The sequence below is a fragment of the Canis lupus genome, chromosome 4, assembly GCF_003254725.2.
Source record: "Canis lupus dingo isolate Sandy chromosome 4, ASM325472v2, whole genome shotgun sequence".
In the NCBI taxonomy this organism is placed as follows: domain Eukaryota; kingdom Metazoa; phylum Chordata; class Mammalia; order Carnivora; family Canidae; genus Canis; species Canis lupus.
This window is the reverse complement of record NC_064246.1, coordinates 34520691-34545122: the sequence shown is the minus strand read 5'-3', so window position 1 is coordinate 34545122 and position 24432 is coordinate 34520691. Positions and strand designations below refer to the sequence as shown.

Genomic DNA, 24432 nt, shown 5'->3' with positions numbered 1-24432 from the left:
AGCGATGCAAAAGATTGCCAGCTTGGGAAATTGAAAGTAAAAACCCATGAGGCTACCCAAGAGTAAAAATAAAATAAAAAAGATGGCAGTATAAAAGGAGATCAAATAAAATAAATACAAGCTGAGAAACAGTGAGAATGAGATGAGAGAGGTTGGCAAGAAGGGGCAAGGAAGACCAAGTAGAAATGGACAACGGACATACAGAGGGAGGGCCAAAGCCGCGGTGGAGGGAAAGGGGGAAATAGGTAATAAATAAGGTGTTTTTTTTTTTTAAAGATTATTTATTTATGATAGAGAGAGAGAGAGAGAGAGAGAGAGAGAGAGATTGTGGAGCGACAAAGCTTTCAGTTTTACAATGATCGGGCTTCCCGGTGAAGCACCCCGGCCTCTCCCTCCGTGCTGCCGGTTCCTCCGTAGCTTCAGCAGTAAACTCCTGGAGCACTCTGACGGAGATCCCGATGGGCCAACGGATCTTGTTGCGTCCTTCTTTATTTCCTTGCAGGCAAAACGGGAATGCCACCTCATGGGTAAGACGCAGGGTGCCAGGCACAGTGCCCACATGCGGGCCATGCTCAACAGATGTAGTTAGAATCAGCATAACGGAAGATCTTCGTAAAAGTGGGCACCTGTGCTAGCTGAACTCTGCCAGAGGATTTTTGGACTCAGTTTTAGTTTCTGTGAACTCATCGTTGTGTAGTTAGGAGCACACCAAGAAGGTCGAGTCCTGAGTCTGCCAGCAACTGACCTGGTACCTTGGGGGGCATGTCACTCACTCCCTTCACTGAGCCTCATTTTCCCTCTCTGTGAAAGGGGTATGCATTGTAGGACCCAAGTTTGCCAATCTATCTTTTTTCAGCCCAGTTATATGAATGTAAGGGTGAACTTGCTCATGAGGCAGGGTGGCTTCCCCAGCAGGCAGCTTTTGCAGTCCCAGAGGTTATCAGGGCTTAAGGGGACCAGGCTGGCTGGGATCGATAAGTAATTAAGGGTTCAATGGACCTGATAAAACCCCCAGTCATAGCCCACGTCCCTGGAGCCTGGCAATCCCAACCTCAGGTGGCAGGGAAAACTAAATGTCTGGCCTAGAGGTGGGTGTGCATAGGGACAGGTGTCTTGGGGCCCACCTCCCAGCTCTAGGAGAAATGTGACCTGTGCAGAGTTCCCCCGTGTGGCTGGGCAAGTGCAACCCAGGCCATTCCAGTCTGGCAGGGAAAGCTGGCTTGGGAGTGTAGGCATTTGAGCACCAGGAGATGAGCATTTGGGGATGGTGAAGGACCCCCCCCCCCACTGTGGGAGGTAGAGGGGGAGGGGGCACCTAGGATATTGCCCCCAGGCAACAGCTTCCAGGGGATTCCAACTGGAGTCACAGCCCCCAGGTCCCAAACCAGAGGGGCCTCATCATCCAAACTACACACTGGTAGACGTCTCCTCAAAACTCTTGGGGTTGGCAGGTTGAAGGGAGTCTTGAGGGCTGTGGCGCTGCCATCACGCCGGCTCTACCTCCCGCACGACACACATCAAGACAATTTCCAACTGGGTCAGAAGCATCACGGGCTTTACTAACACACCGCGGAGGCCCCGACAGGTGAGTCTGGGCATCCCTGACCCTATGGCTCTTGACTTCAGATTTGAGCCCCTCTTGGTGATCACACCCACTCTCTCTCCAAGGCGGAGACAGTCCCATAGGGAGGGACCAGATCGACACACAATAAAATCCATCCTTTATTTCTCTTCTTTCTACAACTTTTTGGCCAGTGAAGGGTGGACTTTTGAGAGAATGAGGATGGGGGAGTGGCGGGGAGGCCGGGTGGGGAGTATTTTAGAACTGGAGGCCCCAGGATACCTAAGCTTCCCCGAGGAAGGGCGTTTGCGCGGCGGAGCACCCAGCTCCAGGCCCAGCCTCCTCCCCGCGCCCGCATTCCCCTCCTCTCGCCCGCGGGCCCTCCTGGAAGCCACCGCGTGCGCTCAGGTGGTTGGGGCCACCCGGCTCTGCCCCCCGCCGCTGAGTCAGCCCCATCAGCCACTGCAAGGGCTGCCCGGCTCGGCCCTGTCTGCACAGCCGCTCCCCCACCCTCTCCAAAGTAACATTTGTCAATGACTCCTGCGTGGTTGGCAGCTTGCGAGGCACACGCGCGCGCACACACTGCATCCTTTACCTCCCTGCCTCGGCTGCCCGGCCGGCGTCAATGCCCGAGGCCTGTCTTCCTTCTCTCTCGGTGCGCCTCGTTCCCCCTCCCCGCGGCGCCGCTCCCGCTAAGCTTTTAGAGCGGTCACCTCCTCCAGGAAGCCCTCCGGGCTCCTCCTCGCCGGCCGGGCCGCGTGCGTACGGGGCGGCTCCGGGGGCCTCGGCTGCGCCGCGCACCTGTGCCCCTGCGCGGGGAGCTCCCGCCGAGGTCTGCGGCTCGGCCCCGGGCTTTCCCGGGGGGCCCCCGCGCGAGGTGCGCCCCCCCGACCCCCGGAGTCTGCGGCGCGGAGCGGGGCCGGCGGGGCCGGGGGCGGCGGGGGCGCGGGCAGGCTCGGCCCCGGCAGCGGGCGCTGCGCCCGGGCCCGCGCGGGAGGCTCCGGGCGCTTGGGAGGCTCCTCACGTCCAGGCGCCGCGGCCACGGCTGCGCCGGTTTCCGGCCATGAATTAGGCTTCAGAGCCCGAGCCTCCGGCCCGACTCCGGGAGCCGCGGCCCGCGGGCGGGGGATGGGCGGCCGAGGTCCGCGCCGCGCCGCGCGGGGGTGCGAGCCGCCCGGGGTCCCCGCGCCGCCGCCTTGGGGGCCCCCGGCCCGCGCCCCGAGGGCAGCGCCCCGGCCCCCGCCCCCGCGCCCCGGGGCCCCCCCGCCCCCGGCCCGGAGCGCCGAGCCCCGGGCGCCCCCTGCGAGCCGCCGGCCGCCGAGCGCGCGCGGCGGGGCCGAGGCTCCGCAGTCACGTGGCCGGGAGGAGGGCGGGGAGCGGCGGGCGGAGGGGAGGGGGAGCGGCGCCGAGGGGCGGGGGAGGGGAGGGGGCGTCCTCCGCAGCTCGCTCCTCGCCGGGGCTCAGACGCGCCGCGAGCCCGGAGCCGCCCGCCGCCGCCGCCGCCGCCGCCGCCTCCGGAGCCTCCGGAGCCCCGAGCCGCCCCCGCCTCCCGGCCTGGGCCCGGGCCGCCCGCCGCCGCAGCCGCCGCGCAGGGGAGCGCAGGGGAGCGGGAGCCGAGCGCAGGGGAGCGCAGGGGAGCGCAGGGGAGCGGGGCCGGCGGCGGCGGGCGGGCGCGGGGCTGGGCGCGGAGGACCCCGCGGGCTCGCGCTGCACCCGGGCCGGCGCCTCCCGCCGCGCCGCCCTCGGCCTCGCCCCGGCCCGGGCGCAGGAGCCGCGCGCCCGGGGGACATGGAAGCGCTGACGCTGTGGCTTCTCCCCTGGATCTGCCAGTGCGTGTCGGTGCGGGCCGACTCCATCATCCACATCGGTGAGCGCGGGCGGGGGGCGGGGGGCGCGGCGTCCCAACTTGGCGGTCGGCGGGCCCCGCGCCCCCCCGCGCCCCCCGCGCCCCGCGCGCCCCGCGCCCCCGGGGCTCCGGCCCCTGCGGCCTCCTCCGGCGCCGGGGGCCGCGCGTCCACACCCGCGCCCGGGCTCGGGCTGGGGCGGCGGGGGGCGGCGGCGGGCACGGCCCCGGGCGCGCCAAGTTGGCGGGGCGGCATCCCCGAGGCCCGGCCGGACCGGGCGCGGGCGGGCGGGCGGGCGGGCGGGTGTCGCCGCGGGTGTCCGGCCGCTGCCCTCGGAGCCGTGCCGGGCGCGCACGACCGTCAGCCTGTTAGAGTGGACACGGCGCCCGCCTGCCTCCCCGCGCGCGTGTGTGTGCGCGTGTGTGCGCGTGTGTGCGCGCACCTCGGGGGCTGTGTGGGCGTCTGTGCACCTGCCGTGGCCGCCGCAGCCCGAGCCCGGACGGTCCCGGAGTTTCCCGCGGCCCCGGTCCCGGTCCCGGTCCCGGTCCCGGTCCAGGTGGCGGCGGCGGTGGGGGGGGAGCGTGGGCGGCGGGGGGTGGGGAGGACTGTGCGCGCCGAGCGGGAAGGGATGGAGGGAGGGAGGGAACAGGGAGGAGGTGGGGCGAGGCGGAGGGGGCGCGGGGGAGCGCGTGGGAGTCGGTGGCAACAGGGGGGGAATCCCAGGAAGTTGGGCCGGAGGGGGGGTGCCGAGGGCGGCTGCTCTGGGGGAGCCCCTCTGCAGTCGCCTTTCCGGAAGTTAGGAAAGACCAGCGAGCACAGAGAAACTGGGGGCTGGGAGGTGTGAGGAGGCAGGGATGATGGGACAGACGGGAGGGGAAGGGGGGAACTTGGGGGGAGGGGTGGTGAGGCACTAGGACCGGGCTTGAGCTTCGTGAGCTGCATCGCACCGCCCCCCCCACCCCAGGGCCCAGCACCGAACCCGCTTCCCACTCCGGGGAGGGGGGTCGGATCTGGCGGTCAGCATTGCGGCTCTGGGTGTAACGTGGAACCCGGGCCTCCCTCCTCCCAACCAGCCCCCAGCTCAGGGGGATCAGCGGGCCCACCCTGGGACCCTGGGGACCCTGGCGCCCCGGCGAGGGTGGGGAAAGACTCCTGAGTTGCCCAGGCTGCAGGGCTGGGCTCTGGCGAATGGGACGATCTCCCCTGGAAGCGCAGAGTCGCCACCGAGGCGGTGCTAAGCGCGTAAAGGGCCAGCGGGAGGCTGCCCTGGAGATGTTCGTGGTTCTAGAAGGCCCTTTCAAGAGCTGTGCCATAGGAGCTCCTCAGCCCCACCAGGTCCAAAGGCGAGGGGTCTAGGGTACAGTCTCCTGTCCTCCCACATACACGCAGGAAGGAGAGGCGGGGAGGGATGGAGAGCAGGAGGTGGAGCCCCCGGAGCCAGGCTGGGAGCGACCTGCTGGTCATCCAAGGCCCCTGCGCAAACAAGCCCCCAGGCGCAGCGAACTCACTGTGGACCTGCTTGCTCAGCTTCTCTCGAAGGGGGATTTCAGGGCAGAAGGAAGTCATTCCATCGTGGGTTCGGGGCCGGGGACATTGCCCTGCAGGGGAACTTTCTGGCTCCTGCTGTGGGATTCACAGGGCCGTATCAGGGCATTTGGGTGCTGCCCGAGGCCACCCCGGCTTGGCTCAGTCCGTCGTGTGGGGCACGGCTGGGACATGAGGTGGCTTGGTTGCAAGACACGTGTGTGACCTGGTGGCAGCATGTGCGGTGTGCATGTGTAACTCATGTCAACCGCGTGCACATGTGTGCTGTGTGGGGGCTGCACTCCCGCTGTGGTCGGCTGAGGCGAGCTGCAGCCCCAGCCTGAAATTCCCACCTGACAACCAGCTAACCTGCTGGCAGCGCGACCTGAGGGCCAAGGCGGGCTGGGGGGGTGGGGAGGGAGAGTCCCTCCTTGGGCTGAGTGGTAACCCCTCCTCTCCCGCAGGTGCCATCTTCGAGGAGAACGCGGCCAAGGACGACAGGGTGTTCCAGCTGGCCGTGTCCGACCTGAGCCTCAACGATGACATCCTGCAGAGCGAGAAGATCACCTACTCCATCAAGGTCATCGAGGCCAACAACCCGTTCCAGGCGGTGCAGGAAGGTGAGGCCCCAGGTGGCGGGGACACACAGGGGGTGGCGACCCGCTCAGCCGCGGGGAGCCCCCGGTGCGCCGGGGCAGGGTGCGCGTCATCCGACCCACCCCACCAAGTGGTGGTGAGCGGGGCCCCCTGCGGGGCGCGTGGCGCTGAGCGTGTGGGTGCGAGGGCGCCCCGTGCTGCCCGCGCAGGCGTGTGTGGCGCAGGCCCGTCTTTGTTGCCTGTTTGCGGGTGGGCGTGCCTGCGAGCGGGGTACCTGCGTCGTGCACCCCGACCTCCAGGGGCCGCGGGCTTGGTGTGTGAGTGGGGAGCGCCCGGAGCTGGAGCCCGCCGTCCCCGAGCCTGGAGCACCACCCCGGGGCGCGGTGTGTCGTGCCCCGCGGCCCCTCCGGGCTCCTGGCCCTGCTCCTCCTCCCGCTTTGGAGGAGCCGCTCTCGGTCTCGCCGTCCCTGCCGCGGGCGGAGGCGCTGTCGCCTGGGCCAGAGGTGGGCGCTGTTTGACCAGGAAAGGAGCGCAGCTGGGCCGGGCGGCTTCGGGAATCCTGGTCCTGCCGCTGTGCCGCCGGGCTGCAGCCTCTGCCTCGGGTCCAACCCCTGGCGGGGCGACAGGTGTGCGGGCCGCGGTCGCCACAGCGGCACCCTCTGTGGCACCCTCTGTCGTCCCCTTCTCCTTCTCTCGCTGTGACCAGGCTCGAGGCCGGGCTCTGGGACCCGAGTGTTTCCTGCCCGGTGCCAGCCACCCTCCCGGTCAAGGGCCTGTGGCGCTTTCCACTCCTGGCACCTGCTGCCTTTCCCTCTTGGCCTTGCTCCCCAAATCCCTAGGTTGACTCAGGCCCTGACCTGGGAGGGTGGAGATGGGGGACGCAGCTGGTGGCACAGGACTTGGGATTCCTCTCAGGAGGACCGGCAGGACAGTGGGTGTAGGGAGGAGGGGGGCTAGCTCAGGGTTCTAGGCCAGCTCCCCATCCCCAGCCCCATTCTCCGTGTCGCATCCTTCTGCTGCCTGGGGTCATATGCTGGCTGCTGGGCTTCTGGGCACCTGCAAGGGTAGGGCAGTCCGTGTCCAGAAGGTCACAGCTGGTGCTGGGGAGAACTTTGTGCTAGAAGGAGGTCTGCGGGAGTCTCTGTTGTTGGGTGCAGAGGAGGGGAAGGCTCACCTAGCTGTGAGCCCTGCAGGCCTAAGGAGGTCTTGAGATGGGGGTACAGACCTGTGGGTCTGAGTGTTTTTGGAGCAGCCGTGAGTGGGATGAGGCCAGCGGTGCCTATTGTGGGGTCTGCTGCTTCCAGCCTCAGGAGATCTCCATTGGCTGATGTCCACTGAGGTATGGGAGGGAGGATCTGTGTCCTTTGGTGTCTGAGTAGCCTACCAGCAGTCCCTGTCCCCCCCTCAACCCCGGGACTTCTCTTCTGTGTGCCCCCCTTGCATCTCCTTGCAAGTGTTTGCTGGGGGCTCCAGCCAGGGCGAGTGAGCCCTCCTTAGGCAGAATGACCCTAATTGGGGTGGGGATCGGGGGTGATGGACTTCCTCAGTTACATGCCACAGTTTTTACACTGCCTCCTGCTTCCTTTGACACTGTTTTGATATGTTTTTCTCTGTGGACAGTCAGTTTTTGTGCTTCAGAGTTGAGGACACAGGTGGACATATGCATTTCTGTGCTCCCAGGGGCTCCCAGCTCGGTGGAGATCTTGCCTGTGTTTCCCACATGCTGTTTTGGCTCCTCCTCATTCCCTGTTGACATTCCTTGCTTCCTTTGACTTCCCTCTGCCGTGTGGAGTACTCCAAGCTCGTTCATTTTGCTTCTGGATGATGCCCAACCCCCGCCGTCCTCCCCCCACCCCATCAGCAGGTCCCCAGGGAGTGAAGATAATGCTCTTGCCCAGGGTTACAGTCTCAGGCAGGTAACACACATAGGCGAACCGGGCAGCTGGACTCTGCAGGGCCTGGAGTGCGGGGTCTGGAGAGGTCATCACTGTTAAAAGGAGCAGCTGTTACACGGCTTTAGATGATTTTACCATTTGGGAATGAAAATCCTAGGGTTGTAGATGAACTTTTTTTTTTTTTTTTTCCTGAGAGGAGCCCCAAATCTGAACCTTTTTGTAAAATCTGATTTCTAACGGTTGTCAACTAATCAAGCAATTTAAGCAACACAGTGCAAACCAAGCAAAACACACTTACGGGCCATTCAGCCTTCAAACCCCAGTGTACCTTTGTCCTGGAGACACAGGGCTCCTCTGAGGGCCCGTTTGCGGTTGACACCTTGCTTTTCCGGATCTCTATTTTTATGATTGGAAAGATGTTTCAGGCTCCAGGGATGGCAGGTTGACAGCCTCAGGGGGTGTGAGAGGGAGGGTACGTATCTATCCAGAGGTATGGAGCTGGATTCTGATGACCGAGGGACATCTGAAGCCATCCAGGTAGAAGGATACTGGCCAGGTGTTGCTGGGCTGCCTGCTGCCCATAGAGTGCGTGCTGGTTAAGGCTGGCATGCGCTTTCCTCTGACTAGCCGTGTTGGCAGAAACCCATGACCTTGCACAGCCCTTGGGTATCTACAAGGGATGGGAGCACGCAGCCCCTCGAGGGCTCAGGGAGTGCAAAGCCGTGCTCAGCGGCTACTTTTCCCCAGCTTGGCGCTCAGCTGGGGAGGCCCTCAGCTCTCCGCAGGTCCCTCCTTCTGCGCTCCGGGATGCTGTCCATCTTGTGGCCTGGTCCTGCTTGGTGGGCACCTTCTCTGTCTCCTGGACCTGGACAGTCATTGCCGCAGGCTGTGGGTGGTAGACATGGTTTGGGTGGCAGAGGAAAGGACTTCTGGGTGGAGGGTGGACGCTGACGGAGGGCAAAGGCACACCGGGGCTCTGTGTCCATTGTGGACTGGACAGGCTCCCAGTGGATCCCCCCAGCGGGCTTTGGATTGAGGTAATGCTGCCTCCATTTGGCCGGAGTGGCAGCGCCGTGCAGGGACAAAAGCTTGGTTGCCGGAGCCCCAGAAACTGGGTTAAAATTCCTCTTGCCTCATTGGTAGTATGATCCTGGGGGGTGGCCCGGCCCCGCCTTGAGCTTCTGTTCACGTATCTGTTAAAAGGAACCAACCATAGTATCTGGCTCCTGGGATCATCGTGAGGATTAAATGAGATGAGACATGTATAAATCGTCTGCAGATCGCCTGTGAAAGGTGTTCAGTAAACACGAATTCCCTCTCTGTCCCTTGACCCAACTGTGAATCCATCTCGGCTTCTCTTGAGGCTGTTGATATTTCCAGCTGCACCACTTCTTAAGCTGCTGAATTCCTTGAGAGCAGACTCTCGCTGACCTTTTCATTTTCAGCATTTTGCTAAACGCCCCCCCCCCCGATTATAAAAGAAATGCATCGCTACAGTGAGCATGAATCAATTAAAGAATGGAGAAAAGGAAAAGGCTATGCACGCTCTTTATATAAAATATGGAAAGTACAGAAGAGCATCATGAAGCAGAACAGAATGCTTCAGAATTTTACCAGTTAGTTCCTTCTAGTCTTTTTTCACTCCCTGTATTTTGTAAGTGTTGAGAGCTCCTGTTCTGTGTCACCGGATAGCCTGTTTTTTTTTTTTTTTTTTTCATTTAACATCTTACTGGGTTTTTCTGAAATCGCTGTAAAGTACGTGTAAACACTACTTTTAGCGGCTGCATATATTTTACGATATTCAAGACAATGTATTTTTTTTAAAAAAATAGAATCATTTCCATGCTGAGATATGCTTAAGTATTACCGAAGAGAACAAGAGAATCTGCTTTGTTGGTCCTGAGATTTACACCTGCAGTTTCTTTGGTCTGATTTTTTTTTTTAAGGTTTTATTTATTTATTCATGAGAGACACACAGAGAGAGGCAGAGACACAGGCAGAGGGAGAAGCAGGCTCCATGCGGGGAGCCTGACGTGGGACTCGGTCCCAGGACCCAGGATCACTCTCTGGGCCGAAGGCGGCGCTCAACCGCTGAGCCCCCCGGGCTGCCCATTCGGTCTGATTTCTGTACAAGCTCCCAACAAACTGCCTTTTGAGACACTTGGTCAGTTGATGTGAGAGAATGGGTCCCGTTTAATAAAAATATGAGTTTGATGAGGATTTGAAGTTAGCAAGCGGTAACACCGCAACAATGTTTAAAACGTGTCTTGGATGGAGCTGGCAAAGTCCGTCTTAACAGTCAGTGAAAATTTGCCTTCTGGGTGCGAGAAGAAACACTCGTGTGTCAAAAAAATTTCATATTGTCTTAAACCGTTTGCCAAGAAGATTATATGAGCGCGTAGATGCATCGAAGAAGTGGCTGAGCAGGAGCGTTCTCCGTCCGCGGCATTACCTTCTGGAAGTAAAGGGCCTGGGTTATTGGTTACATAGTAGACATGTATCCCTCATAGGAAGGAGAACAATTTAGGGAAGAGGAAGGAAGGAGAAATGTACGCGAGGCACTCTTCCTTTTTTTTTTTTTTTTTAAAGATTTTATTTATTTATTCATGAGAGACATAGGGGGAGAGGCAGAGGCAAGGCAGAGGGAGAAGCAGGCTCCCTGCGGGGAGCCCTACACGGGACTGGATCCTGGGACCCCGGGGTCACGCCCTGGGCTGCAGGCGGTGCTAAACCGCTGCGCCACCCGGGCTGCCCTGCACTCTTCCTTTTAATGACAATAAGCACAGAAGTGTTTTAGGGAGACAGGGTCAAAGATTACCCAAGTATAGCTTTGGTGTTCGTAGAATAAAACAATGACACCAAGAAATAAGATGAGGATAAAATGGGAGTGAAGCCCGGTGAGGTTGCCGATGTCCGCCTGACGGTCTTGGCCACTTTGTGTTGGTCCCTCCTGTGGTCAGCCTGCCCCTCCCGGGCCTGCTGCTGCCTGGACACTCTGCTAGGTGTCCCTCTCTGAGCTTTGATGCCCCTGGCATCTTCCTTGGCTTCTGTTCAGGGGGGCACAGCCAGTGAGGCCAAGTCCTCGCAGACCTGCTGGCAGACCCGCTTCTCTCGGGGGGAGCCTACTCGGTCAGTGCCCCGGGGACCCTGGCCTCCCTGGCGTGACGTTAGTGATGTCGTAATGGTGCCCCGAGGCCCACGCCATCCTCCCGTCCACTCGGCTGTATTGATCTTCCCCGGGTGCTGAGACAAGCTTTGCCACTCGGTTAGCTGGTTAAAAGCAGAGATTCCTTGTCACGGTTCTGAGGTCCGAGGCCTGATGGATGGAGGTCTCGTTGGGCTAAAATCCGGATGCCGGCCGCGTGAGTTCCTTCCGGAGGCTCTAGGAGGGTGTCCGTTTTCTTGCCTTTCCAGCTTCCAGCGGCCGCCTACCCCCTCAGCCCCGCGCCCCTTCCTCGGCTCCCACCTGCAAGGGTGGGCAGGGCCCTTCTCGCAGGTGTCCCTCGGCCCCCACCCTTCTTCCTCCTCCTCGCCAGCACCCTGTGACTTCCCTGGGCCCGCCTGGACCATCCAGGATGCCCTCCCTGCCCTAAAGTTGGCCGATGAGCAGCCTTGATTCTCCGACATGAAGCCCAGCGTATCCCCGTGGCGGGGATCAGGATGTGGGCGTCTTTGCGGCCACCGTCCCGCGACCACGCTGGCAGAGCCGGCGGTGCCCGTTGTCGCCAGGGTGCGTCGTCCCCCTTCCCTTCCTTCTGCACGGCGACCTGCTCTCCAGCCCTGCTGGAGTCACGTGGGCCTGTGGCCACGTTTCCACATGGGCCACCTTGCCCTGGAGATGGCCTGCTGCGGGCCTGTGGCCTTACTCGAGCTCTCTGGTGACGTAGTGACATCCTTCCTGGGCCTGGAAGCTGCTTGTGCCTGAGGAAGTCCCAGGGAAACCTGCTTTCCCCAGAGCCGGACGGTGAGGCCCCAGTGTGTGCCGCCACGCAGGCCTGTACCCCCTTCCTGTCCGGGCACGTTCTCAGGCCCTCCCGCCTCCCTCACGTCATGCCTGGGCCCACCTGGGGTCCAAGGCGGTGCCTGTGCAGAGGCCATGGGCTCTTCTCGGCCCCAGGCGCGTTCTTGTGCGGGACAATGGCTGTGGCTGCAGGTGGCGGCAGGTGGTCACTAGAGGCGGCTGGGGCAGGGAACCATCTAGTCCCCCTGACCACTCACCAGCCTGTGGCTTCAGCATTCTCCTTCACTCTGGGGTCCACAAATGCTCACTTCGGAGACCCCGCTCCTGCCTACCCACATCCTTGTGGTTTGGGTTCTGGGGGCTTCCCCTTAGCATCCCCGTTGCTGTGGCCTCACCCTTCCTGCCCCCAGATTGGGTGGTTGGACGTAACTGGCAGCGAATAGATGGGCACCTGATGCCAGGCGAGCGGGTTGGAGCCATGTGGGTCCGGGTGACACGCGTGTCCTCCTGCTGCCTCCAAGCTGTGGCAGTCACCTCCCCTGGAGACACAGGAGCTGTCCCGGCCTTCCCGCCTGGAGCCGTGGGCTGGGTCTCCAGGTGTCTTGCAGAGGACAGCGGGCACCCAGAGCTGTAGCCTGTAATGGCGGAGAGACTTTCCCCGCATTCTTGTAGTTGTGAGGTCCCCGGCTTTGTCCCTTCCTCCTTCTCAACTTGGCCGTGCTGCTTCCGCCTAAACACCTGGATCGCGTAGCCTGTATTGCTTCCCCCCGAAGCCCTTATGACCCAGGTGGGTCCCTGAATGTGACTCTTCTGAGGCTCGGCTGCCCAGGCCCCTGCCCACTGGGTGTTCTGCGGTTCCCTCGTATCAGCTAGGAAGACCGAGCGACGTTGTCGTGACAGACAATCCCGATGCTTCAGTGGCTTTAACGTAACAAAAACGTGTCTCCTGCTCGTGCTGCGTGTCCAGCCCTGGTCGCTGTGGAGTTGGGCTCGTCGTGGCCGCTCGGCTTGAATATTGCCAGTTGCTGTGCCACATGGAAAGGGGCCCTGGGGGGTGGTTCTCAGGCTGGAGGGGACGCCGGTCACTTCTGCTTTACAGCCTGGTGGACAAAGCGAGTCATGTGGTTCCACTGGGGGTCTAGGAAGCCCAGACCTACCGTGTGCCCGGAAGGAGGGACAACTAGAGAGGTTTGCTGAGTGACGGAAAAGTCCTCGTGTTTCCTTGGTGGCTCCGTAAAACAACAACAAAGACACAAAACACCCCAGACAGCTTTGGGTATTGGGTCCTGGTGGGGCCAAAGCCGCGGCTCCTGTGGCTTCCCCTTTGCCCATGCACTCAGCTGTCGCCTGCTCTGGAAAGCTCGGGCTTCGGCATGTGGGGTGAGCGGGGGTGGCCAGGAAGCCTGGGTTCCCGTCCCCCCCAGACTCTCAAAAGAGAGCCAGTCTCGTGTGTGCCCATCTTGTCGTCTGTGAGCCGCGGATGGGACGGGCACAGCCTCAGAGGACTTGGGTCGCTGCCTCCTGAGTGGCCGGGGCAAGATGGGCGAGCAGGCCTGCTCGTTGCCGGGCCCACCCCAGGGGCCCCATGCAGCCGACCGCCCCTTTGCCCTCTGCCCAGGCCCCCCTGCCCGCGTCCTCCCCCGGGGGCAGCTCTGGCCGGCTCCAGCCCTGGGCTCGGGCCAAGGGCACGGCTGCCGTGGGCCGGGCATCCTGACAGGCCTGGGGCCCAGGGAGGCATCTGGGGCCATGTCCAGGGTCCCATCGGCTGGGTTCTGAGACCTTCCTTCCCACCTATGAACAACCGCATTTCTGGCCAGTGGACATGGATGGGGGCGGGGAGCCGCGATGCTCGGTTCCGGGCCGAGGCGTGGGCCGGGTAGTGGGCGGTGGCGAGACGGCCCTCTCCGGCTTGTCTCTGGGTCCAAGCTGTGGGCGAGGCGGGCTCCCGGGGGTGGCGCCAGGACTGCCTGCTGGGCCCCAGGGTGGTCTTCAGCGCGGGCTGCAGCCCCTCCCGGCAGCCCTGGGGCACGTGGCCCTGGCTGCTGCTGTCCATGCGTCCGCGTCCTCACATCAGTCTTTCCCTGGCCCCAGACAGGGGTGGCGGACCCCCAGGTGCGCTGCTGCCTGCCCGGCCTGCTCCCCGCCGCTGCCCAGCCTGGCCCTCCTGCTCCCCACGCGGGAGTGGACGAGATGCCCTGGGGCCACGGTGGGCATGGGGGCCTCGTGCTTCCACTGCGGACCCGGGTTCTCAGCCCTGCTGTGCCGCCCGACCCTGGGCAGGTGCCTCCTCAGCAGGCGGCGGGGTTGATGGCGGGGAGGCCAGCTGGACGGTCAGGCGGGAGAGGCCCCGTACTGCCCCGCCAAGGGCCGAACAGAGGCGCGGTCCCCGCGTGGTCCCACGGGGAACCAGCCCCCTCCTGGTTCCGGCCTGGGTGGGGTGGGCTCCCCAGGCCCCGGCAGCGCTTGGGCAGCGTGGAGCTGGGGTGGCCCTCGCGGGCGGCCCCGGAGGACGCACGCAGACCTCTCGGCTCCCATGGAGCTCGCTGGGGCCATCTCCGTGGGCCAGGGCTCAGGGCTCTGCAGACCGCCGTCCCACGCTGTCACTGTCGCGCGGCAGCTCTGCTCCTTGGCCTGCAGCCTGCCTGGCCCGGCCGCCTGCTCCATGTGGGCGGACAGGGGTCAGGCCGGTCCCAGTTCAGATCCCGGCTCTGTGACTCCCTAGCTGGGTCTTGAAAGGTCACTTGCCCCCATCGGAGCCTCAGTTGCACACCTGTGGAGTGGGGCTGCCTGGCGTTGTGCAGACGGGTGTGGAGGGGTCTCGCCAGCAGGGAGGGGCTATGACAGGCCCAGCCCCACGGTGGCCCAGCAGGAGCGCTCAGCCTTGCACGGGGTACTTAAGCGCGGGCGGGCACGTAGGGTGCGCGGGTGGCCTTTGCTTTTCCTGTGTCCTGGCACCGTGGTGAGGGTACATGACACCCCCTGGTCTCTGGGCCCCCTGGGTGCTGCCCCTCATTGGGGCAGGGACGCGGGCCCTGCAGCCGGCCCCTGCCTCTGCTCCTGGCCTGGGGCCGGGGGCTTTCTTGTGTTCTGTGGTCTGGGTGCGGGCAAGACAGGGAGGGCCGTCTCCTAGGCCCCGGCCTGGGCTCCCCGGGTCTGCCTTGACCGTGTCCTTTCGGGGGGCTGGCGCCCCAGCGGGGTGACCCGACCGAGCTCTGAGCTAGGTTTGGTGGCCTTCTGTCCTTGCCAGGCCTGCGGACGCCTGATGCTGCTGCCCCTCAGCCCCTGTTGGCTCCCAGGGTGCCTGCCATCGCCCGCCCCTCCCTGGGGCTCTTGGGGTCCCAATGAGCCCGTGGGCCGCCCCTGAGGCCTGCAGGCTGCCAGCCTGTGGGTACGTTTGTCCCTGTCCCTGAGCCCCCAGCGGGAGCCTTGGCTTGGGTGGCTCAGGGCCTCTCCTGTGCTCCTGTGTTTGGTGACATCCCCTGGAGGCGGTGGGCCGTGGGAAGGGATGACTTGGTCTCGTGCCTTATTATATCCTTAGTTCCAAGGCAGGGACGTGCGTGGGAAGCGGTCAATAAGCACCATTTTCCCTCCGTCCTCGGGGGGAGCCCTGGGTGGGTACGTGGTCCTGTTCCTGGGACCCTGGACGTCACCCCAGTGGGCGCTTGTTGTGGTTGGTCAGGAGGAGGCTGTGGGTGGCTGCCACGTGGCCCCTTGGTGTCATGGCAGTGGGGTGAGGAGCAGCCCCCCGGGGTCCCGGCCATGAGGGTCGGCAGGTGTCACCGGGTTCTGGTGTCTGGAGCCGGAGGAGGGCAGGCACGGCCGAGGCCAGGGGAGGTGCGGAGGGGCAGGGCTGCGCGGGCACCCGGAGATTCGTGCAGCGGAGACTTCACCCCCGGTGTGGCGGGTTCTGGAATAGGGTTTTGGGAGATGGTCAGGTTAAGATGAGATCTTGAGGGTGGGGCCCTCATGGTGGCATCAGATGCAAGGCCGGAGAACTGGCTGTCTCCTGCTCCTGGCCCCGCGCCCGGCCCCTGCATGCTCCCCGCCTATGCCCCCGCCTCAGCCTGCACCCAGCCCTCCGCGCCCGCACGCCGCTGTCCAGGCGGCACCCGAGCCACTGGAAAACAACCAATGCTGTCATCTCCCCCTCTGGCTGGAACCCTCGGGGGCTCCAGACCCTCGCCAGAGGTGCGGCTCCCAGGACCCCGGCAAGAGCGGGCCCCGGCTGCCTCCCTTTTGCGCTCCCCTCGGCCTCTCCGCTTCAGCCGTGGTGGCTTTCCTCCCGTCTCTCCAACGGGGACGCCTGCCCCTGCCCCGGGGCCTTTGCACATGTTTGTGTCTGGCATCCGGAAGGTGTTTGAATGACGGGCTCTGTCTGCTCCTTTCGGTGGCCTCAGGTCTCAGGGTCCTGGGAGGCCCCTTGGGCACCGCCATCCCCGATCCAGGCCTTCTTCGCGGGCTTCCCACCTGCACCTGGAGGTGTCTGTCTTCCCGAGCGTCGTCAGCTCTGTGGGGGCAGGGGAGCGTCAGCCGGGGCCAAGCCCGGTGCCTGGCCCTGCTCGTGGGTGCTCGGCAAGGCTCCCTGGGTGGCCGACGGGATGGGGGCCCAGGGGCCCTGCCCTCCGACACCCCTGCGAGCTCACAGCCCTGCCTTCAGCCTTGACGCTTGTCGCGTCTATAGCAGCCCCCAGCCCACTTGTGCCAACGCATCTCCTCTGCTCGGCTTCCTCCTGCCAGGAGAAGGGGGGGCCCATGGCACAGCCTCTCCGTGGCCGCGGGCGCTTCTACGGGGTGTCCAAGGGTGCGGTGCAGGGGGCCCAGTCACCAGGAAGGGTTCTTGCACTCACTGGCCAGAGCCAGAGGCCGTGTCAGGAGAAGGCCTTTCCTGACCCGAACTGCTGGGGCAGGGGTGAGGGTGTGCACAGGGGCGAGGAGGTGGAGGGGGCTGCGCAGGGGACTGGAGGCGGGAGGTGGAGACTGGGCTGCAGGTGCCGGCTGTGAGGCCCGTGGCTGGCAGGGTGTGGGGGCTGAGCCAGAACCCGTGTGTTGTTATTATTATTTTTTAAAAAGATTTATTTATTCGAGAATGAGACAGCAGAGGCAGGGGGGGTCTGCTGGGCCAGGCTGTGGAGCTCCTGCCCAGAACCTGAACTTCATTGGGGGCAGGACAGCAGGTGCGCGGGGCTGGTCAGGACTGGTGAGCGCCTGGGGACCTTCTGGACGGTGACATGCGGCTGCACGGGGACCACAGGCCTGCCCTGTCCTGGAGCCTCCCCATGCCCCCTGGTGCCTCCCCGTCCCCCTGGAGCCTCCCCACCCCTGGTACCTCCCTGTGCCCCCTGGAGCCTCCCTGTGCCCCCTGGAGCCTCCCCGTGCCCCCTGGTGCCTCCCTGTCCCCCTTGGAGCCTCCCCATGCCCTGGAGCCCCGCCATACCAGCAGAGAAGGCCGGCTCTCCCCCCTGCCTCGGGCCTCGGTCTCCGCGTCAGCTTGCAGTCCCAGCTGGGCAGGTTCTTCAGGAGGCCTCCCTGGCTGCTCTGCTCCCCTGGCCTGGGCCTCCTGTCCTGTGACCCCTGTTGCGTCGTGCCGCCGCCTGGCAGCGCTGCCTGCGGGGTTCCTGGCATATGTGGGGCTGGAGTCCTGTCCTGCCGTGTCCGTCCCTCTGGTATCACACGTGTGGGCCGCAGACACCTGCGGGAGTGCATACACGTGCGCCCTGCTGAGCTCACGGACATGCGCCTGCAGGCTGGCTGAGACCCCAGGGGTGGGTGGGCCCAGGGGTTGCCTCCCCAGGGAGCCCCGTCCTGGGGGAGCCTGTCTGGGGGCCTGCTAGGGGTGTGCTCGGGGTCCTGGTGGGACTGTGGCAGGGTGGCTGAGCCCGGGTGCCCCCGGGGGGCTGTGGAGAGTTCCTGCCTCTCTTGGCCTAGAAGTTGTTGCCCTCACACATTTGTGGGAATTCTAAGCCGAGTTCCCTAACCTCCTGTCAGGAAAGCCTGCTGGGGTCTGAAGCCACCCTTCGTATTAGCCACGTTCATCGTGTGGGCGTTAGGAGCCCCAGTGCTGGCCTCAGCAAAACGGGGATATTTACCCACCCAGAGGTCATGTAGCTTCAGGCGTGGCTGGATCCAGGAGCTCTGTGGTATCCTGGGACTCTGCTTCCATGTCTGTATCCGTGTTGCTCCCCCAGTGCTGGGTGGGCTTCCTTCCTGGGCTGCCCACCCGATGCCTCACCAGCCCAGCGCCCCCATCCTGCCCGTGGGGAGAGGCTAACAAGAGGCTCACAAGAGTCCCTGGATGGCTGCTCATCGGTCTGGCCTGGGGGTCGGCCCCTCCCGGGGTCCGTCCTGTGCCCATGGAGTGGGTGTCCTGCCTGGCCCGGCCTGTGGCTGCCCCAGCCCCTGTGCCAGGAGTGAAAGGGGTAGAGCGGGTGTGGCGGTGCAGCCCAAGAGGACGATGGATGCCGGCCCTCAGCAGCCTGCTGCCCCAGGGGCTCCCCACACGGAGCCTCTGGGAGACCCCAGACCGCGCTGCCTGGAATCCTCTCTGGGGCAGGTGGGACTTAGAGGGGCAGGAGCCGGGGTCGGAGCCCTGGGCTATGCCCACGGTGGGCAGGGGGGAGAGGAGGCCGGGGGTCCTGGGGGTCCTCCCGTGCTGGCCCGAGGGAGGAGGAGGGAGGCCGTGGGTCAGGTGTGTTGACACGTAGGACACAGCCATCTGAGCTGGGGGCGGGATTTGGGCCGTGGCGTGAGTGGGGGCCAGCCTGGGGTCAGTGCGGCGGGGTGGGAGGGCAGCAAGCGTGGCTGGGCCTTGAGCCCCCTCCTCCCCAGGGTCGCGAGGCCCCCATGGGCCTGGTGAGACCTGGGCTTCCCCATCCTGCCGGGAGGCAGTGCCTCATTCCCAGGAGGTGGCGCTCGCTGCTCCCTGGGCTCGTGCAGCTCCTGGGGTGACTGCGGTCCTGTCCCTCCCGCTGGGTGTGATATGAACACCCTTCCCTGCAGATGGGAGCAGGGGACCCATCTTGGCCGGATACCCTCGACCCCTGCTGTTCATGTAGCCGCAAGCTGGGCCTTGGCCCTAGATGCAGAATCGCCTCCCTGGCTAGTCTGTTCTATCCCCACGTCACCCGTGGCCTGGGCTCCCGCTCCCTTCTCCAGATGGCCCATTGGAGGCCACCCCTGGGAGCTGCCTCCTGGAGGGAGGGCGCCCGGGCTGGCGGCCAGGGACCCGGCCTCGCCCCATCCCCGCCCTGGCTCTGCTCATGCTTCTGCCCAGTGGGGCCGTTGCCCCCGATGTGGGGCCGCCGCCGCAATACTAGGAGCTGGGGGGTCCTCCCGGCCAGGGCTCCTGTGGCCTCCAGGCTCACCTCTGCCCCGCTCTGGATGACCGAGGGAACAAGACCCTCTGCACCGTGAGGCATGGCCCTGGCCCTGCCCGATCCCCAGGGGCCCCCGACGGTCTCGTTAGGCGGCTGGCTGTGTGGGGAGGGTGACCCCTGCCTCAGTGGTCAGGGCCCTGGAGGCTGGACCCGGGAGCAGGCCTGTGCCCCACTGCCCTCCAGATACAGGCCGGGGCGGAGGTGAGGCCGGGCGGTACCTAGTGGATTACAGTTTGCTGCACTCAGTGACAGCTGAGTGATTAACTCAGCTGGAGGAAGCAGGTGGTGGGGTCAAGGAAGACCCACGAGGCCCCTTAGGAGGTGCGGGGGCCCGCCCCGCCGAGGGAGAGGCTGTGCCATCCTGCCTGCTGCAGCCGCGGACCTGGGTTTACGACGTGATCCGGGCTGCCGGAGAGTGAAGCCAGCCCGGGAGACTGCTGTGCTGTCCAACCTGGCCTGGCCTTGGGGGCAATCACGGGAGGCTTTCTGGAAGCAGTGACTCCCGGGCCAGGTCTGAGTAGGGAGCAGGGGGCTGGTCACGTGAGGAAGGGGAGGCCCGCATTCCGAGGGGTGGCTTGGAGGTGAGGAAGAGTGGGATCAGTGAGCTGAGCAGGGTGATGCACAGCGTGGAGGAGGGTCTTGATGGTGCGGTGGGGTCTGTGGGGGGTCTCAGAGCTTCCTCTGTGGTCCTGGAAGTGGCCCAGGTTTGGGGACTGAGCCCGCAGGGCAGGCCGGGAGTGTAGGCTGTAGACCTTGGGGCCCAGAGCCACACTCCTACGTCCAGCTGAGCCGGGGGGAGAGATGGAGGGGGTCGGGGAGCACGAGGGGACAGTCCGCTCCCTGTGCCCCCTGCCTGTATGTGCTCTGGTCCCAGGGACTGAGGATGGGAGCCTGTCCTTGAGGATCCCGCATACAGACCTGGCCATTATTGGAGATTTCAGGGTCGCGGCACGGTGTGGCCCTGCCCCATAGCCCGGTTCCTGTTTCCATGCCCACCGCTGCCTGGACACCCGTGGGGAGGACAGGAGGGTGCTAGGCTCTTCTGGGAATACACCGCCTGGCCCCTTCTGGGCTGGGGGAGCGGGGCCCAGAGCCCCAGATTCCTGCTGGTAGGTGAGGTAGCTGCAACCCAAGCTGGGCCTTGCTTGATGACACTACTGTAGGTGACGAGAGTCCCTGCATTTCACGGAGTCAGCCTGAGGCCCCCCTGCCCAGGACCCAAGCAGAGCCCAAGATGGGCAGACGCATGGCAGCGTCCTGGGCAGTGGACCTGAGGGGATGGGCGGTGTGGACCAGGGAAGGAGGGAGAGCTGGTCACCGCCATGGGCAGCTGCGGTCCTCCCCATCGGGACCGTCCAGGGAGCCACGGAGACTAGCTCTTGGGTCACCTCCCTGCCCGGGGGAAGGCGGAGGGGAGTGTTTATCCAGTGGCCAGCCCCCCAGTGGTCAGCGTGGTCCAAGGGCATCCGTCCCCAGGTCTGTGCAGCAGCCTGGCTGGCTGGGCTCCTGTGGGCGCCTCATGCAGTGCCGGGGGGCGGGGCTGCAGGGGACGTGACCTGGGCCACCAGCATCGTCTGGATACTCAGATTTGGTCAGACTTTTTAGGATGACCTCGTGGTGAAATGTCAGGTGTCAGGTCAGAGACTTTCCTGCAATCATTTCCCGCCAGTGTCCCCGTTCCTCCCGCAGCCTCCGGCCTAGTGGGGGGCACACGACAGCCCTTGGCCAGTTCTGATGGACACGGTCAGGGAGGAGGGGGAAGGATGATGGCAGGTTCCAGAACGGCCTTTGACACTGGACTGTAACCCGGTTGGGCTTGAGTTCCTGCGGCGCTTCCCATCGGCCTGCGAGCCTTGGCACCTTCGCTCAGGTTTCCTGGCTTCTGTTTCCTTGCACGTGAGACGGTGACGCTCCTGTCTACCGTGAAGACTTGTCCACTGTGTCCCGCAGAGCTGCATCTGAAGAGCACAGGCACGCAGCAGGCGCCCGTCACGCCTCGCTTCCCCGCCCGCCGAGCCTTGAGCCCGTGTGGGGCTTGGAAGGCCGACGGCTGGACTCCTTCCTGGCCAGCAGGTGAGCTGACGGGTGCTTGGCGCCACTGGGGTCCTTCATCGCAGCTCTGGGCCGTGCTCCTCCCGGTCCTGCGTTTCCCTCCCCAGACGCTGGGCTCCGATGGCAGGTGCCCTGCTCACGCTGCTGGCGAGGAGGCCTTCGCGACATCTCATCCAGAATGTGCAGCAGTGGAGGGTGGGTGCGTGCGCGTTCTAATTCGTCATTTTACGGTAATTCAAAAAAAAAAAGACCTCAAGATACTGGTTTTCTTTCCATTAGTGAGCTGGTAGCAGACAGGAAAGCCCACTGTCTTTTTATAATCGGATTTAAATTGTTTTTAATTACACAGCCCATATTCTCCCAGTAACATACCATCTCTGTGAGTTAATGGCCTTTGAAATCTCTCTTTGTTCCTTACCCTGTAGATACAGATTTTTTTTGTTGTTAAATGATTTATTCGATACATAGAAATTTAGAGGATTAGCTGTGGGGTCGATTCGGAGGAGTACTGGGCGGTTCGGTCACTGTAGAAGAAGGTCAATCAACGCCTGCGGAAAAGGCCACCCGGATCCTGGGTGGGGTTCTGGGCACCCTGGGGCGGGGCAGGGCTTCGAGAGCACAGGTGACTGCGGAGCTGCCGCGGGGGGACGTTCCTGTGAGTTGCTCAGAGCCCTGCAGCGGAGACGGGACAAGGGCACGTCCGCCCCTTTGTTCATTTCCTGGGCGCCCGCGGGGGGCTCGGCCCTGAATCTGGGGACGTACAAAAGGGGCCAAAAGGGGCTCAGGAATGGTGGGATCTCTGGGGTGGACCGTGTCGCTCCGTTTGACTTCCTTATTTTTCCCCCCTGCCAGGCTTTCTGAGCATAGGGATGTGGCTCGCCCGCCTTAGCAGAGGCGCCAGGTGGTGGACACCTGTTCCCGCCACCTGCTCGGGGGCGGGGCAGCTCGGAGGGCTGTGATTGGCCGGCCGGGGGTCATGTGCCCATCCACGACCCAATCAGGTCTAGCAGGGCTGGGGGCGGCTCAGCCCGAGTCACGTGCCCGCCTGTGAGCCAATCAGCGCTTCGGGGGGCGTGGCATGTTTCCGAGGGGCCAGGTGCTCGCGCCTTTTCGACTCTCCATGGAATCGGAGGGAAGCAGGTGCAAGGGGAGAGGGGAGGCTGTTAGGACGAAGGGACAGGGTCACCCAGGCGGTAAGCGGCACAGTTGCCACCAGCATGGGACTGTGTTGTCCTCACCACGCTGTCTTGAGGGCTGACCTGGGCTCCCCTTGGCTCAGGACAGCACCTGCTACCCTTACCGCTCGGGGGAGGGTCCCAGAGGTGGGTTGGTGTCCCCCCCCACCCCACAGGGGTTCTGTGCTGGTCCAGCTGGGGCCCAGCTGTGGGGACCTGGCTGTCCCTTACAGGACAGCGGCCCTGGGGGCATGCCCTCGCCACTGGCTCCTTGGCACACAGGTCAAGAACTGGGGCCCCCCCAGGTCCTGCCCGACTGTGGGGCTGCCTCGGTGCTGGCCTGCCCACACCCAGCTGGGGGGGGTGGGCCGGCTCCCTGGGGGCCTCTCTGGGGGGCGTGGGGACACGTTCTCGGTGGCTGGGCTTGTGGTCACCCTGTTCACCGATTGGTCAGGCGGTGTGCACTGGAGTGGGCCAGGCCGCCAGCCGTGGTGTACGACAGGGTCTTTCTAGAATGTGTACAGATCAATGGGCCACACTCGCGTGAAATAAAACAACTGTCAGAAATAATTTGTAGACACGTTCCCGTGGAGCCAGGCCTGGTTATGACTTTGCATGTTGCCTCCCGGCAAATGAGGTTTGTCATTTAATCATCACACTTTAGTACCTATTACGAAGGTCGGCCCTGAAGCCGGGCGGGGAAGGAGCATCGCTGGGCTCTAGGCACCTAGGGGGTGTGGGGCGGGGGGTAGCTGGCCTGTGTCTGGGAAGGCAGGGAGCTGATGTGGGTGGCAAGTAGCCCTAGTTGTCACAGTGGGGATGTCATCATGGGGGACCAGGCTGTGGACAGACTCGGATTTCTTCTTCAGCTGCCTGCTTGGGCTCTAGAAGAGCACCTGAGCCACCGGGCTCCATGTGCTGTGACTCTGCCCAGGAACAGCGATGCTCCCGGAGGTGCTCAGGCCCTGCCCTCCTGTCTCAGGTGCCACAGTTCTCTGTTCCATCACCAAACCCTTTCTGAAGCCTAAATGCGTGCTTGGCCTGGAATTAGGGGCCAGGGATTACAGGGAGATGAACCTTTAGCATTTGCACCTGCTATCCTGATCACCACTACTGTTTACTAATGTGGGCACGTATACGTTTTATTTTTATTTATTTTTACTTTTATTTTTTTAATTTTTATTTACTTATAATAATCAGAGAGAGAGAGAGAGAGAGAGAGAGAGAGGCAGAGACAGAAGCAGGCTCCATGCACCGGGAGCCCGACGTGGGATTCGATCCCGGGTCTCCAGGATCGCGCCCTGGGCCAAAGGCAGGCGCCAAACCGCTGCGCCACCCAGGGATCCCGATACGTTTTATTGTGAGCATGGTGACACACACCTTCCAGACACGGCCTCGGACTGAGAAGCCCAGTGGCCACAATCCTAGGAGGGCGACTTAAAGTTGTCTGTGGCCAGCATAGGCTTCAGAGAGATGGTGCAGCCCCTGCCACCTTTCCGGCTCTGTTGAGGCTGACATTTGTGATCAACAGTTGTGACAGTCACGTGACCACTAGATTCCTGTCCTTCCACTGGCTGGTGAAGACTCATGGAAACCACGCTCAGCCTAACCCGGGGTGGCCTCCCTCACAGTTTGCTCTGGGCCAGGAACTGGCCAGGTGTCTGTATCTCTGTCCCATTTTATCTTTGTAGGCCCCCATCCCCCTGGGGGGACAGGGAGGGGAGGGCCCTCCTGTCGTCTTCGGAGAGGCAGCTGTGGGAGGGGCAAGGAGTTGGGAATCAGAGGCTTCTAGAGAGCTGTTCCTGCTCTCTCCCCTGTGTGCCATCCACTAGGCATCTCTCCTCAGCTCCCATCTTGGGTGGGGGCCTGCCGTGTGGGCGGGGCCCCTGCGCTGGGTGCTGGGGATCCTGTAGTTGATGGACTGACTCATGAGCTCGTGTCATTTTTCTCCGTGTAGACAGCCATAGCTGCTTTCCAGGGCTGATGAGGAATCAAATGAAGGATCTCTGCACAGCTCGTTCCGTAAACTGTCATGGGAGAAACAGGCTCGGCAGTTGCACACACTGTAGCCCAGGTAGATGCTTCCCCTGGAGACATCACTGTATGCGTGGGTTTCGTTAAGGCTCTGAGAAGTCCTGCAGTAAAGGGGCCTGTTGGCCTGTGTGAACTCTGCGTTTGTGGGCTCGGTTGGATGGGACTTTCTTTGGCAACGCCCTTGGTAACAGCCTGAGTATCTGCTGCTTCACGGAAACCCGTCTGGACATGCAGGCGGCAGATGCAGAATACCGCCCAGAGTGCTCTGTGCCTGGAGGTGCTCGGTCACCGTGTGCCGCCCCCACCTCGGTGTCCGGAAGGCGGCAGAGGGACATAGCCGGCCCCGTCTGCCCCCGAGTCAGCGTGGTGGGGCCCACAGTGGCTGTCACTCCGATCTCAGTGGCTACAGCTGCGGA

At 63.4% G+C, this 24432-nt stretch overlaps 1 protein-coding gene across 3 annotated transcripts in view; it reads left to right on the top strand.

Moving 5' to 3' along the window:
• Positions 1 to 3272: 3272 nt before the first annotated feature.
• Positions 3273 to 24432, top strand: part of GRID1 (glutamate ionotropic receptor delta type subunit 1) — a 639650-nt gene continuing 618490 nt past the window's right edge. For all 3 annotated transcript variants that reach the window (XM_025435395.3, XM_035715124.2, XM_035715125.2), the window contains exons 1-2: positions 3273 to 3428; positions 5394 to 5549. In XM_025435395.3, the coding sequence (XP_025291180.1) occupies positions 3350 to 3428; positions 5394 to 5549 (235 nt within the window). In that variant the 5' untranslated portion in view covers positions 3273 to 3349. The remainder of the gene's footprint in view (positions 3429 to 5393; positions 5550 to 24432) is intronic.